Consider the following 15,919-nt stretch of genomic DNA (forward strand, 5'->3'; position numbering starts at 1 on the left):
GGGCATTTCTCAAATTATGATTTATATTAATGCACAGATAATGTTAATGTCCTAATGACTTAATATGGAAAGTTTTATGCTGCTTGAGGCTGGGAGGGAGAAGCTGCAGGACGTTCACAGTGGCCATCCTCTCCCCAGGCGGCTGACGAGCCTGCCTACCTGACCGTAGGCACGGACGTCAGTGCCAAGTACCGGGGTGCCTTCTGCGAGGCAAAGATCAAGACGGTGAAGAGGCTGGTGAAAGTCAAGGTAATAAATACGATTTTATTTTTTTCTTTAAGATAACAGTTTTATTAACCAGGTTGAAAGGATTGGAGCTGTAGTAACTGTAGGGGGAGACTGCAAGTCAACGTTTTTTTAAATGAATCAGTACTGTGTGAAAAGCATTGATGTATCTAAGCTTAAAGGAAAAGTACACTAAGAATGGAAAAGGAACCAAAATGAGAAACTTTTCCACAACGCTTCTATCACAGTTTCATGTTCATGATACTCCTTCATTTGGCCCCTTCCTGTTTGTGGTAGAATACTTACTTAGGTTATAATCTCTTTTCTGCCTTTACATAACGTTCAGGTAGCAGCAATTTCAGTAATTAGGTTAAAGCAATATACTGGGAACCATGTTTTCAAGACAGCAGTAAAAATAATTCAAGATTATTTTTAAGATGCTTTTCTGACCTGAAGAAAGTGAAAGTTAATACATTTCTGTGCACTATTTGAGAATACAAAAAAGTCCAAATGGATTTATACCCAAGCTTATTTCTCAAAAATACTGATAACAGTCTTTGTTTCCTTCCAGTAATTTTTTCTATGTAAATACGGATTTTAATAGTTTTGTTACTTAGATTAAAAAGCAACCTATTTTTAAAAAATAAAAAAAGTAGCCTATGCTTATCCAAACATGTTAGAGCTATAAAGTACTTACATAGCCTTTTGACAACACAAACTGTATAAGATTTGGTTACTAAGTGTTTATTGGAGTGTCTGACCATTTTAACTTTTCTTTTTTTGTTCTTTTTTTTGGGGCTCATTTATTTTTAAAAAAATCAGTACGATGAGGGCCGGGGATTTAGCTCTGGTTTACGCCGCCTGTTTTGAAAGCGCAAAGACCTGAGTTTCATCCCAAGTACGAAAAAGAAAAGAATTCGCAAAAATCAGTACGATGATTGTTTTTCTTACTAAATTTGAATTTACTGATTTGGGTAATTGCCTTGTATATTTGGGAGGATGTGAAAGGAGAGAGGAGGATTGGAAAAGCACACTGGTTTGTACCTGAACCAGTTTTCATCTTTTTTCAGTCTTAGGGGCCAGAAGAGCTCTGGTTTCAAGTTGGCTATAAAGTTTGATTTTTTTTTTTATACTTGGTGACAATCAGAACCTTTTAATATAACTTATTGATAAAATGCACAAAAGGCAATTCTAAACTTTCACAGTAATCACTATAGATTATAAATCTTTAGTTCCTTCCTTCAGTAAATGCCTGTAACCTGCATTGACATTTGCTACCTGCTGGGGAATATGGTAATAAGAGAGAGCTGCAGCCCCTTGAGGAACGCACAGTTAATGAGAGACAATAAATACAAATAACAAGGCCATGTAATAACTGTTACAGCAGAGGCAACCACAGGGTACTTAGAAAGCATAGGTTAATGGCATCATTGTTACAGTGTTACTGTAAATATTTGAAATGTAACATGCAACTTACTGTGCAAAACTGTTTTTCAGGTACTCCTGAAACAGGATAATACAACCCAGTTGGTGCAAGATGACCAAATCAAGGGTCCTTTAAGAGTAAGTGAAATAAATCAGTCACTAAAGGTTATATATTGCACGGTTTCTCTAATATGAGAGACCCAAAACATATGAAAGAGCCATGTTAAGAAACAGGGAGGTGAACTTTGTAGAAATGGGATGGGATCTGGGGAAAGAAAGAGAGGAAAGTTGGGGAAGGGTGATTAAGATGAGAAGTATATGTGTAGCAAAGCTCCCAGATGAATATATTTACCGTGTGTCACAAAAACACCAATAAAAAAATTCTATCTGGGTGTAGTGGCACACGTCTGTAATCCTAGCACTGAGGAGGTAGAGGCAAGAGGATCACTGGGAGTTCAAGGCCAGCCTGAACTATACAGTGAGACCCTGACTCAGAAAACAGCATCAACAACAAAATTCTAAGAATAATACTTAGGTTGTACAGTTTGAAATCTAAAATAATGAGTCATAGCCTCATACTGTAATTCACTGACTTATATTTGTACATAAAATTTTATCAGAATGTTAAAGTAAAAATACAAGTGCAGTATTTGTGTAGTTAGTATAAATTATATTGCAATGATTGTATCTTTAGTTGTATCTTTAGTTTAAGAATATCAGTTTACAACAGGGTGGTTTAATGTAATTAAATGTTTTCATTTGCTTTTAGTTTTGAATTCTTGGGCTGAATATCTTTGATTTTCATGTTGGCCTGTCTTAGGTGATAGCTGCTAAGTTATATAACCAGTACCATAAGCTTTAATCTCCTGTTATTCTCATTTGCCAAGTAAGTGATGCTCATTTCATAGCTCACTTTAATGAATTTATATGGTATGTTTTTCATCCACTTCTGGCCATTTCTTCATGTATTGAATCTTTGTTGTGTCAGAGATCCCCTTCAGTTAAAACTGATATATAGAGATCTGAAAGCTGAAAGGAAGTCAGCTCTTTCATACCTCTGTCTCCAGGTGAACCTTTTTCTAAAAGGTTCCTTAAATACAAATGCTACATGCAGTATTCAATATTTCTATAAAAGAAAAAGAAGTCTGTTTTGGTCATCTTATGGTTTTGTGCTTTTTGTTTTTCTTTTTTTTTGGTACCGGGAATCAAACTTGGGACCTCAGCTTGCGAGGCAGGCAGCAGAACCACTGAGCTAAATCCCTGGCCCTGCTTTTTGTTTTTCTTAGACAGGGTCTGGCTGTATATCCCAGGCTAGCCTTGAACTCAACAAACCTCTTGCCTGAGCCTCTTGAGTGCTAGGATTATAGCACCACCACACTCAGAGGTTTTTACAGTTCTTAGGGTTAAGTTTCTTGAAGACAGTATAATTTAAGAGACTGGATTTTACCCTGTGCAAATTATTTTACTTTTCTGAGCCACAATTTTCAATTTGTAAAATAATAAGTACCTTACTTATGCCATTTTGCCGAAGCGCCTTGTGGCTCAAGTTATGTAATGAAGAACTGAGCACTATAAATGATAAAGGTCTAAGCCAGAGTAGGGAAGAAATATCTTACGTATTGTTTTTCTTACCCAGTTGTAGTTGGTGAGAATGATTCAGTTTGTTTAAAATTGGTGAGGATGTTTGGGGTTTGCATTTCAGGTTGGAGCAATTGTTGAAACGAGAGCGCCTGACGGGTCCTTTCAGGAAGCCGTTGTCAGCAAGTTGACAGATGCTAGCTGGTATACCGTGGGTGAGTAGCTGTGTGGTTAAACACGCAGATTGGATTTGGAGGTTGTGTGTGACCCCTATTTTCTGGATACACTGAGGCATTGTATTGGCAGAGAACCACAAATTCTTTCCTGTCAGCCCACTGGCTACACTTGGCTAAAATTTTCAGGATACCCTGGTGGAAACAAAAACAGTTACCTTACCCAGCGTGGTGATGCATGCCAGTAATACCAGCACTTGGGTGGCTAAGGCAGGTGGGTTGCTGTGAGCTGTGTAGCAAGATCTTGTTGCAAGGGAGAAAAATCTCTTATAGTAACCTGGCCATTTGTATGTGTTTCACCCAAAATGTACTTCTGTAAGAAAAGTCAGTAGGACCGTAATTAAACCTCTACTTCCTTTGGAATTGCAATTAAGATTGTATAGATGCTGTGACTATGCAGTCTTATATAAAAGTAAGTTAGGTGTTACATCAGAATTTATAGACTTAAAAAAATATTATGGCTGAGGTAGATTCAGACGCAGGAGATTATAGCTTGATTATTTTTTTTTTTTTTTACTGGGTATTGAGCTCAGGACCTTGTGCTTGTGAGGCAGGCTCAGCGCCACTGAGCTAAATCCCCAGCCTATCGCTTGATTTTTGATTATCAGTACAGAGTAGGCTTGCCTAGTAAGAGTTCTAAGAAAATATATATCCTGTTAATGTAAATGCATTCATAATATGCCATGTTTAAGTTTATACTGGCTTCAAAAACTTCAGTGAGAAGCAACAAGTGTCAAAATATGTGTAAAATTAAAACTTGAAAATAGTACTTAACTACTCATTATCATTATGCTGATGAGAATAGCAGTTACTCACATTTCCAGACGTCTCAGTACTTTTAAAACACAAGGTCCTATGGATGACATCCCATACTTTGTTTTATACTGGACGCCTGTAGCATTGTTTTATAGCTAAATCCTAGCATGAGTGGTGTGTATCATTACAGTGTTGTAATTTCCTTGTCAAGGAAAAGGATGACCTTTTAGTTTACTTAATTTGTTGTTTTGAGTAAAGATCATTTCTCATCAATTGATGGTCAAACATAAGAGAAGTGCAGTTTGGTTTAAAATTGTACATCCTGGGCCAGGGATTTAACTCAGTGGTGCCATCGCCTGCCTTGCAAACACAAGGTCCTGAGTTTGATCTGCAGTACCAAAAAAAAAAAAAGGATGTCTCTGTAAAATTGTACTTTCTGGGGCCAGGGATTTTAGCTCACTGGTGCCGCCGCCTGCCATCACAAGTTCAAGGTCCTGAGTTTGAGCCCCAGTACCCCCAAAAATGTGTACTTCCTATGTCTACTCTGTGCCTTTTATTTGTAGTAGCAATCTGCCATAACTGCTTTTCTCTACCCTTTTTTATTCTCCTGAGACCTAGAAGTTATTGGTTTACAATGGTACCATTCTGAATTATGTATTTTTTAGTACTCTTAGTTGGCTGGCAAGTTGTTACAGATTATAAAACTAAGCTTAATTTTAATTAGTAGAGATTAAGTAAACCTGATTTTGCTGTATTAAGCAAGGGACTGGTTAAAATTTCACAACTGAGTCAGGTACGATGGTACTTAGAAAGCATAGGTCAATGACATCATTGTTACAGTGTTACTCTAAATATTTTGAAAGCAACATGCTGTAATCCCAGCACTCAGGAGGCTGAAGTAGGAGGATCACTAAGTTTGAGGCCATCCTGGGCTACATAGTGAGTTCAAGGCCAGCCTGAACTATGTAGCGAGAGACCCTGTCTCAAAAATGCAAAAAAAAAGAAAAAAAAGTTAGAGGAGAGGATCTGTGCAGAATCATGAGAACCTAAATGGTGTCTACTCAGGAACTAACACTGCCTCCCGCATGACACCCCTCCTCCTCGGGTTGCGCTCATATTCTTTGCGAAGCTTTACTGATGTCTCATTCAGGTTGTGGAGAAGCAGTGCCTTTGGGTTTTCACATTCTGGATTTCTGTGTCCCAAAATAATCATTTGATGATGAATAATGATCTCCATTCTCCATATCAGTGGCATTAGAGCATTTCTGAAAACCACTTGCTACTGAGCATTCTCTGCGGTGCTTCTGCGTGTTGGGTAATTACAGAAGAAATTGTATGATTCTTATTCTCAAACTACTTAGAGTCTAAACTGCTTATAATTGAGGTATCGCGCATTAGTGTACATAAGAATTAGTTTACTTGCTTTGAAAACTGAACATCTGAGGATCCAAACCTGTCTAACTCAGTCTGGCTGGGGATGGTGATGCAAGAAGCTTTTGGGGCAGTTCTGATACAAGTCATACACACTTGGCAGACAGACTCCCCGTGGAAAACAAGGCTCATTTGGGTGGAAAACTTAAAATAATAAAGAGGATTGGGGTAGGGATGGTGGTGCATGCTTATAATGCCAGCTACTTGGGAAGCTGAAGCAGGAGCGTCACAAGTTCAATACTTTCTGGACAACTTAATGAGACACTGGCTTAACATAAAGTAAAAAAATGCAGGGATGTAGTTCAGTGCTAGATTCTTTCCTAGCATGGCTCTGGGTTCAATCCTTAGTTTGGCAAAACAAAGACATACAGAAAGAGGTGCAGCTTGATAGTAGAGTACTTTCCTAGCATGCACAAGGCCCTGCACTGTAAAAAAAAAAAAAAGTATTGGGCTAGGGCTTTAGCTCAGTGGTGCTGCTGCCTGCCTCAAAAGTGCAAGGTCCCAAGTTCGATCCCTTGTACCAAAAAAAAAGTATTAAATACTTTTTCTAATTGCGTGCATGAATGAGATTGTTTTGGCAAAATTTAAGATTTTGAGTCATGGTCCACTTTTGTATGCACAGTCTCTCACTCTGCTGTAGCATTTATGTATTTGATGGATGTGGACAGCGTGGAGAATGATCAGAGTACAATGAGCTTATTATGACTGGTTGGTTCATAGGGATGTCAAATGTGCAATCTCTTACAGTTTGTGAATTTTTTATACTTTTCTTTTATTGGGCACTTACTACCCGCTGGGTTTAATTGCTCTTTTCTGGAACTTGCTTCATTTCTAACACCTGGCAAAATATAGGTAGAATTATGCAAAGTATTAATGACCTCTGTGACCTTGTTGATTTCATGAGATCTCTAAAGTTATATTACAGTATTAAAAGTAAACAAAAGAAGGTACCACACTGCTGGGTTTGGATCAAGTAATAGTTGTGGTGTTTAATGATGTAAGGTTATAATTAGTTATTGATACTCAATTTCTTATATAAAGTGGGTATTTCTCGTCTGTTTAGCTGAATGACCTGTTTAAAAGAGATTATGGATCTATTATGATTTAGTTTTTAAAAATTTAAAATCTAATAACACCTTACTCTCCGTATCAAACAATAAATAAGCCACAGCACATAGGAACCTTTTTTGTGTTTTGAGATATTAAAAATATTTTCTTTATCACACAACAGTGCTTCAATAGTTTATTGATTTGACAGGTTTGATTGTTGAATTAATTTGTAATATGTGGAACTGTTACCTGTCCAGGCGTTCAAAAGGTGTTAAAATTGAGATAAGAATTAATATCTCCACTTGAATATTTCCATTAACACCTGCTAAATACAAACTGTTAACAAGACATTTTGAACATATTCTTCTTTTGGCTTTTTATATAATAAAATTAGCACACTGTGTTTGAAAAATAAGGAAAATGTGAAAGAAAAACTGTCCGCAATCCACATATAAAATGTATGTATATACATTCATGATATTTAAAGTTTAACTCTACACTCTGTTCTATCATTTATATTAATTTTTTTCTTTTGTTATTTTATTTTGTTTTGTTGTGAGACAGGTCTCGCTATGTGGTTCCTGCTGGCCTTGAACTCTCTTATGTAGCCCAGGCTGGCCTTGAACTCAAGGCTCATGGCCCAGCCTCCTGAGTGCTTGGAATATAGGCATGTGCCACCACACCCAGCTTTATGTTAATATTTTTGTAAGAAGAAATACTTTTTAAGATTCAGACTGTCTTAGTTACTTTTCTTTCATTGCTGAGACAAAATACCCGGCACCCAGAGTTAAAAGTGGAAAGGTTTATTTCGCTTACAGTTCATAGAGGTTTCAGTCCATAATTGGCTGGCTCCTAGGCAGGGTGGCAGAGGGACAGCAGTCCATGACATACCAAAGGTAGAAGAGCAACAAGAGACTTTCAGTGTCTTTCTGCCCCTTTTATCTTAACCAGACTACTGGGATTAGGGCAGTGCCAAACCAATCAGGGTACTGGTTTAGTAATCACATGCCCTTAATCCCAGCATCACACACTCTAGATTCAGCCACCTCTGACCACATGAGGCTTTGAGGGGACATCTAGACCCAAACCATAACACACTTTGTGCCTTGTAATTATTATGAAAATTTATTATATCTGATTACATGAAGGGTTGATAAATAGAGTATTTTATAGAGGAAATTTAGATTCAGTCGGTGAATCGACTGAATTTTGTAGGATGTACCACAGGCCTAATTAGAAGGCTTTTCTTTTGGTCAGACCCCCTTATGACAAATTTTGTTTTGTTTTGTTTTGTTTCCGGTACTGGGGATTGAACTCAGGACCTTGCACTTATGAGGCAGGTGCAGCATCACTGAGCTAAATCCCTGGCCCTGAAGTTTTTGACCTTAGCTGCTGAGGTACCTATGTAGGTATCATACATGATTCTATCAGTTATGAACTGTTGAAACTAAAGCAATCTTGAGCAAAAAGAACAAAGCCAGAAACATACTGCTGACTACAAAATATTCCTCAAAACTATGGTAGTTAAAACAGCCTGGTTCTGGTGTAAAAGTAGACACATGAACCACTGCAACAGAGTAGGGAGCCCAGAGGTAAATCCATGTATTTACAGTCAGTGGATTTCAGCAAAGGTGCCAAGAACATCCACTTGGGGAAGGGACAGTGTCTCGTCTTCAGTCAGTGACAGTGTCTCGTCTTCAGTCAGTGACAGTGAGAAGACTGGATGGTCGTATATATGAGAATAGAATTAGAGCCTTGTCTCGCGCCATCTACAGACACCATCTGAAATGGTAGAAACTTAAGACTCGAAAGTGCCGTGACGTTCCCCTGGGCAAGGATGTTTTTAATGAACTCACAAGCACAGTGCTATGGCTTGGGTGATTTGTCCCCCAAGGTTACATGTGTTCAAAGTGTGGTCCTAGTGTAGGAATGTGAGATGTGGGAACCTGTAAGACGTGAGGCCCGGTGGGAGGGTGCTGTCCTCAGCCAGGGGATTAAGGAGCAGGGCATGGTGGCGCATGCCCAGAATCCAGTACTCTAGAAGGCTGAGACAGGAGCATCAGAATTCCAGCGCAGCTGGATGACTTAGTGACTTAGCCAGACCCTGTCTCAAATGGTAGGTAGGTAGGTAGGTAGGTAGGGCTGGGCATGGACCTCAGTACAAAGGCTCTGGATTTAATCCTCAGTGTTGGGGGTAAAGAAGGTAGCTTTAATAGGACCCTGAGAGGGTTTCTATAACAGGAAGTGTGGCTTCCTGTCTCCCCGTGTGCTTGGTCTCACACATGCATCTGTCACGATGCCTTCTGTCATTATGTCCATATCCGAGGCTGAACCTGATCTTAGATTCATCTCCAAAGCTGTAAGCTAAATAACTGTCAGCTTCAGGTATTTTTTATAATAAAATGAACAAACACAGTCAACAAAAGCCAAAACAGAGGCATGAGCTTCACCACCAAGGATAAACAGTAACAAGATAATCTATAGGATGAGAGGAAATATTTGCAAGCCATGACTTTGATAAGAAGTTAATATCCCAAATGTAAAGGATTCAAACAACTCAATAGCCAGAAAACAAATAACCTGGTGAGTGAAATGAGCAGGCCCTGCTGTGGTTTGGACAGTGTCCCCCAGAGCCTGGTGGGTGAGGCTTGGTTCACAGCCCGGGGCACTGCTGGCCAGTGTTGCTAGGAAAGCCTTTAAGCTGGGGCCCAGTGGGTGGTCTGGTCACTGCGGTCATGCTCTGGAAGGGACATAGAGACCCAAGCCCCTTCCTCCACGTCCTCAAATTCTGGCCATGGGGTGAATTTGTTTTTAATGTGCTGCCGCCATGCACTGTGCTGCCTGACTACAAGGCCAACTGATCAGGGGCTGAAACCCCTAAAACTGACCAAAAGCACTTTTTCTCTCTCTATAAGTTGGTTATCTCAGGCATTTGTTACAGTACTAGGAAGCTAACACAGCACCTAAATAGACATTTCTCAAAAGAAGACATGCATATAGATACCCCGTGGGTACAGCACACAGTGACCTTTTGGTCATGTGTGTAACGGACATGTGGTGGTGGTCTAATCGGATGGTAATGGAGCTGAACAGTTCCTGTTGCCTAGTGGCTTCATCGCTTTTGCAATATAAGGCGTTACTCATGTGCTGTGCTGATGCTGCATAAGCACACCTACTGCACGTCCTGTCATATAAAAGTATCATGTGTACACTAATGTATAGCAGCATTCCCAACCCCCAGGTCTGCGCCTGTTAGGAATGGACTTCACAGCAAGTTGAGCAGCAGACAAGTAAGCGAAACTTCATCCGTATGTGCAGCGGCTCCCATCACTCTTGTGACCACCTGAGCTCTGCCTCCTGTCAGGTCAGCAGGGGCACTGAATTCGAATGGGAGCAGGAACCCTACTGTGTAAGCAGGGAATCTAGATTGTGCGTTCCTTCTGTGGATCCAGTGCCTGATGATCCGAGGTGGAGCTGAGGAGGTGATCCTGGCACTGCAGATGCACATGGACATTAGCGGGGGGTTTGACTGCACGGAGACCACAGCAAATCGGTTGCTTGCAGGCTCAGATCAAAACCCTGCCAGTGTGTGACAAGTTCCGGTTAAGCTGCGTCTCATGGCACCATGGTCTGCCCGTTATTCTGTCCCTCTCTCACCTGCTTCCTGCACTGTGCACCTGTCTCATTCACAGTTTTAGGGAGCTCTCATGCTGACTCAAAAAGCAAACACTTCTCGAGAGCTCCTTTGGAAAGGGGCAAAAGCCCAATGATGAAACAGGAGGAGGCTGCCAACAAAAAGAAAGCTGCGTTTAAAAGAAAGTATTCCTGCTTAAATTAAGGCATTCATTGCAACATATGATCATAAAAATATTCTCCAAGCCTGCTTTGGATAATATATGGTACTCAACTATCCAACAAGCCATGAAAACTTCAGAACTGTTTCACTACGTGAAGACCCAGTACCCTGCGGTAAAACATCAACCTGCAGCCAGGGATTTAGCTCAGTGCTGCCGCCTGCCTCAAAAGCGCAAAGTCCCGAGTTCCATTCCCGGTACCCAAAAGAACAAAAAACAAAACCGCAAGCCTTTGTTTTTTCAAAGAAAAAAAAAATGTGACCATGTAGTACAGAAACAATTACTGAAGGGCACCACTTCATGAAAGTGCACCGAGGCCATCATTTTTAGTGGCCGATAGCATTGCTAAAGCTAAGAAGCCCTTTTTACTGTTGGTGGAGAGTTGGTCCTACCACCTGCAAAGGACATCTGTTGTGAACATTTAGGAGAGGCTGCATTTGAAAAGGTGACACAAGTTCTTTTGGCTAGTGTCATACCTAGACGGATTGATGAAGTAGCATCAGAGGATACTGAGGCACAGCTGTTGGCAAGCGTGAATGAGTAACTGGTGGGCAATCCAGGTTGACAAGTCTGCTAGTGTTGGCAACAGAGCAGCAATGCTTATTTTTGTGTGATATATTTTCAGGAGGATGTGCATGAGGATGTATTTGTGCTTTTGTTGCTGACCAACATCACAGTTGGAGAACTGTTCAAGTCTTTGAATTGTTACATGTTAGAAAATAGAATTCGTCATTTTGTGTCAGTATATGCACAGTCAAGGTGGCTGCCATAACTGGACAGCTTTCTGGGTCAGAGGTTGCTTCACAGTAGGAGTCTGTGCACTGTGTATGACATGGAGAAATGCTGGCTAGGCGAAACAGGTCACCTGGACTTAACGTTTTGCAGGATATGATTCAAATTATCAACTACATTAAACTACATGTCCTTTACTCGTATCTGCACAGCTCTGTGAGATGGATGCACATGCCTCATTTCTTATATAAGGAGAAGGATGGGTTTCTAAAGGTAGATCCTTGGCTAGAGTTTTTTTGTTTTTTGGTGGGTTTTTTTGGTACCGGGGATTGAACTTGGGACCTTGCACTTGCGAGGCAGGTACCAGAACCCACTGAGCTAAATCCCTGACCCCTGGCTAGGGTTTGTCTTTAACTATGAGAGCTACTCCAGAGATTTCTTTTAGAAAAGCAGTCTTCTCTGGCAGCAAACTTCAGGAACATGGAGCGGGTACAAAACGTGCTTACTTTGTGTGTGACATATTTAACTGCTCATTGAACTTAATCTGTCACTGCAGGGGAAAATGACAACTGTGTTCATATCAGCAGATAAAGTAGCTGCATTCAAAGCCAAACTGGGCTTCTGGGTGTTGCAAGTGAACGTTTGGATTTCTGACCTGTTTCAAACGTGAGCAGAGATTTTGACAGAGACTAAGCCGGGACCTCTTTTCTCCCAGCTGGTGCATGACCACCTGTCTCAGCATTCAGAAGAGTTTGAGCATTACTTCCCAGCCACAAAAGATTTCTGAACTAGGGAAAAATGTAACCCATTTGTAAATAAGCCAGGTGAACAGACTTTTCTATGCTAGGAGAGGATCAGGTGCTTAGGATCAAAAATGATGATTCTTTAAAGTCTGAGGAAATGTCCAATCTCCATATATTCTGGATTAAAGTCAGGACAGATTATGCTGAGATGGCCACAGAAGTACTGAAAAACCTTTCGTTTCCAGCACCCTGTCTTTGTGAAACACAGTTCCCTACATTGAAAGCAACCAATTGTGGAGTGGACTAGACAGGAGCAACACATTTCAGGGGTCATTCTTCCCGTCCCTCCTTGATGGGACCATCTAGTTGCAGAGAAAACAAGCTCGCAGCTCCCAGTGATCCTGCATTACGGTGAAATGTACAGTTACTTCACTATATGTTATAATGCAGTAATAGTGGAAATAACGTATACAGTGAAGGCAGTGCACTTGAATCATCCTGAAACCATCCCCCGCCCCACCCGCACCCCCATCCCCACCTGTGGAGAAATTATTTTCCATGAAACTGGTCCCTGCTGCCAGAAAGGTTAGGGCCCATTGATGTTTAATGCTGCACACAATACTTATTAGGGGCAGTAAAGGACTGTGTTACTGGTTTATGTGTTTACTAGTTATCATTTTTTAGTGTACAGTCCTACTTACAAAGAAATGCTAACTGAAGCTGGACATAGTGGCACATGCCTGTAATCCCAGCACTCAGGAGGCTGAGGCAGGTGGATCGCCATGAGGTCAAGGCCGGCCCCGGCTGCATTAGTGAGTTTGAGGCCAGCCTAAACTACATAGCAAGACTGTCTCAGAAAAAAAAAAAAAAAAAATGCTGACTGTAAAGCAGCCCCAGCTCCTTTGAGGAAATATTCCAGAAGAAAGTATTGTTACCATGGAAGGCGCCCACTCCCTGTGTATTACTGTGAAAGCCCTTCTGGTGGGACGGGAGTAGAGGGGATTGTCTTGACCCTGTGTAGGCCTAGGCTCATGTGTGTGATAGTGTCTTTCTAACAAAAAAGTTTAAAAAGTTAAAAAACTTTCTTTTGAATGTAGAAAAAAACATAGATAAAGCAAATGTTTTCCTGTCATTGTACAATAGGTTTATGTTTTATGTTGGGTATATTGCATGAATCAAGAAGTAAAAGCTTATGAAATAAAAAAGTTATAGTAAGCCAAGATTTATTTATTATTGAAGAAAAAGGGAAACAATGTCTCTTTTTTTTTTTTTGGTACTGGGGATCAAACTCAGGACCTCTTGCTTTCTGGGCAGGTGCTGTGTGCTGCTGAGCTACATCCCTGGCCCAACATTGTCTTTTCTTTTTAGAACTGGGAATTGAATTCAGGGCCTCAAACATACTAGGAAGCTCTTTCCGACTGAACTACATCCCCCAGCCCTTTTAAAAAATTTTTATTTTGAGACAATGTTTTGGTAAGTTGCCCAGGCTGGCCTCCAATTTGTAATCTTCCTGCCTCAGCCTCCCAAGGAACTGAGATTACAGGCATCCGTCACTATGCCTGGCTGATAAAAACATTTTATACAAATTTAGTGTAGCCTAAATATATCACGTGTACAAATGTACAGCACTGTACAGTAATGTCCTAGGCCTTCACACTCACCACTCTGCCACACCCAAGCAACTTCCTGTCCCCCAAGTTTCATTCATAGTACAGTAAGTGCCCCTACAAATGTATCAATTTGTATCCTTTAAACTGTGTTTCTACTTTTTCTAGTTTTGATAGGTTTCAATGCACAAATGCTTCCCATTGTGTAGCAGTTGCCTGTAGCAGTCAGTGCAGTAGTACACTGTAGAAATCTAGACTCGGCAGGTGTGAATACTCATGTGACATTCTCACTGAGGAAGTCACCTGACATGGCAAGCCAGAATGTATTCCTGTCATTAATTGATGCAGGAATGAGTGGACAAAATGCTTGGCATTCTAGTCATCAAGGAAATGTAAATTAAGACCACAGTAGATGTCACTTCACACGTCTTGAATGTCTGTTATCAAAAAGACAAAAAATATTGAGTGCCCATGAGAATATAGAGGAAAGGGAACCCTTGCATAATGTTGTTTAGAATGCCAATTAATACATCCATTATGGAAAACAATAGAAGTTCTTCAAAAAATTAAACATAGAACCTCTGTATGATCCAGCAATCCCACTGCTGGCTAAATATCTAAAGCAAAAATGAAACCTATATGCTCAACAGGTATTTGCCCTCCCATATTGAGTGCAGCCATATTTATAATATCCAAGATGGGAAATCAACCCAAGATTCCATCAGTGGATAAATGGATAAAGAAATCGTGGGATAGTCACAATGGGATACTCTTTAGCCTTGAAAAGGAAAGAAGCAAATCCTTTCAGTTGGTACAGCCAAGATGAACCTAGAGGACATTCTGCTATGTAAAATGAGCTGGGCACAGAAAGATAAATATCTCATGTGATCTCACTTACATGTGGAATCTTAAAAGGCCTGGCTCAAGAGAATACAGTGGTGGTTCTCAGGGCTGGTAGAGAAATGGAAGGGTATCGAAGGGGTGAGAGATTGGGAAGATGTTGGTCAAACAATGTAAAACTTCAGTGGAAAGTAATAAATTAAAGAGATTGATTGTACAAATGGCTGTAGTTAGTAACCATGTATCACATACTCCAAAATTGGTAAGGGAGTAGATTGTAAGTGTTCTCACCACAAAAACAGATAAGGATATGAAGTAATGCACGTGTTAATTAGCTTGATTCAGCCATTCCACAATGTGTACATCCTGTATTTCAAAACATGCACAGCCATAAATATGTATTATTTTTACTTGCGAAAGAAGTAAAAGTATTTTTTTAAAAAAACTATCCTTTTACCTAGTAGGATATACATACATTTTAAAGATTTTTACTGCAGGATGTGAAGTATTCTGTTAATGATAACTGCTGTTCATGGATACAATATTGATACTCATTTTTGTCTGAATTCTTCACTTCCTCCTCCTTCCTTATAGTCAGAGGTAGGTAGGCTATACTGTATACTGTAGTAGGAACAGTGATGGCAAACCTTTGAGAGCTTCCAGTGATACAAACAGCTCGCTACAGCGTGCATGCCATAGGTTCGCCACCATTGACCTAGTTGTTGCACACTATCCCATCCTGGCTTGTGTACATTCATTTATACTTTTACATACCTGTTTATTATGTCTTTTGGTCCTTCCTTAACTAAACTGTCATTCATTGATTAACCTTCTGATTCTGTTTCTTTATCTGTGAAAGGTAGTAATTGCTAGTTTGAAGAGGCTGTTGCATGGATTAGAATATGATAGAAGCTCAGTAAATGACTGCCAGTTACGTGTGTTATTATTTATTCCTACATTATGGATCAATGTTAAGGTAGCAGACAGATCTTTTGGTGTTTTTTTTTGGTACTGGGGATGAAACTTGGGTCCTTGTTGCTTGCGAGGCAGGCGGCAGAACCACTGAGCTAAATCCCCGGTCCATGGGCAGATCTTTTGTATTAAGTAGTTTATAAGATCCTTGTTACTCTGTGTTTCTTTGAATTCTGACAGATTAAGATCTGTGTATTTGTTTGCTTAAGAATTATTGTCTGTTTTTTTTCATTTCGTCTGTTTCTTATGAATAGTGTCATCATGAGAGTTTTGGCTTTTGCCATTGTCCTGTGTTTTGGTGGTCTTGGTGTTTATAGCTAATTTATTACAACAGAGATACTATTTTTCACCATCTGTGAGTTCTGTGCCATTCGGTGAATTATCTATTCAATTGCCATTTTGGCAAGTATCTGACATTTCATGGAATTGTTAAGTCCTCATGGTGTCATTTATTTTCTCTTAGCATGCCGTAC

At 40.1% G+C, this 15,919-nt stretch overlaps 1 protein-coding gene across 4 annotated transcripts in view; it reads left to right on the top strand.

Moving 5' to 3' along the window:
- Arid4a (AT-rich interaction domain 4A) overlaps positions 1-15,919 on the top strand; it is a 74,169-nt gene that overhangs the window by 2,514 nt on the left and 55,736 nt on the right. For all 4 annotated transcript variants that reach the window (XM_004871104.3, XM_004871105.3, XM_021249215.2 and 1 more), the window contains exons 3-5: positions 139-249; positions 1,723-1,788; positions 3,353-3,443. In XM_004871104.3, coding sequence (XP_004871161.2) covers positions 139-249; positions 1,723-1,788; positions 3,353-3,443 — 268 coding nt within the window. The remainder of the gene's footprint in view (positions 1-138; positions 250-1,722; positions 1,789-3,352; positions 3,444-15,919) is intronic.

This window comes from Heterocephalus glaber, unplaced genomic scaffold, assembly GCF_053883595.1.
Source record: "Heterocephalus glaber isolate CG9 unplaced genomic scaffold, H.glaber_assembly_v1.0 deba00001118, whole genome shotgun sequence".
Classification (NCBI taxonomy): Eukaryota; Metazoa; Chordata; class Mammalia; order Rodentia; family Bathyergidae; genus Heterocephalus; species Heterocephalus glaber.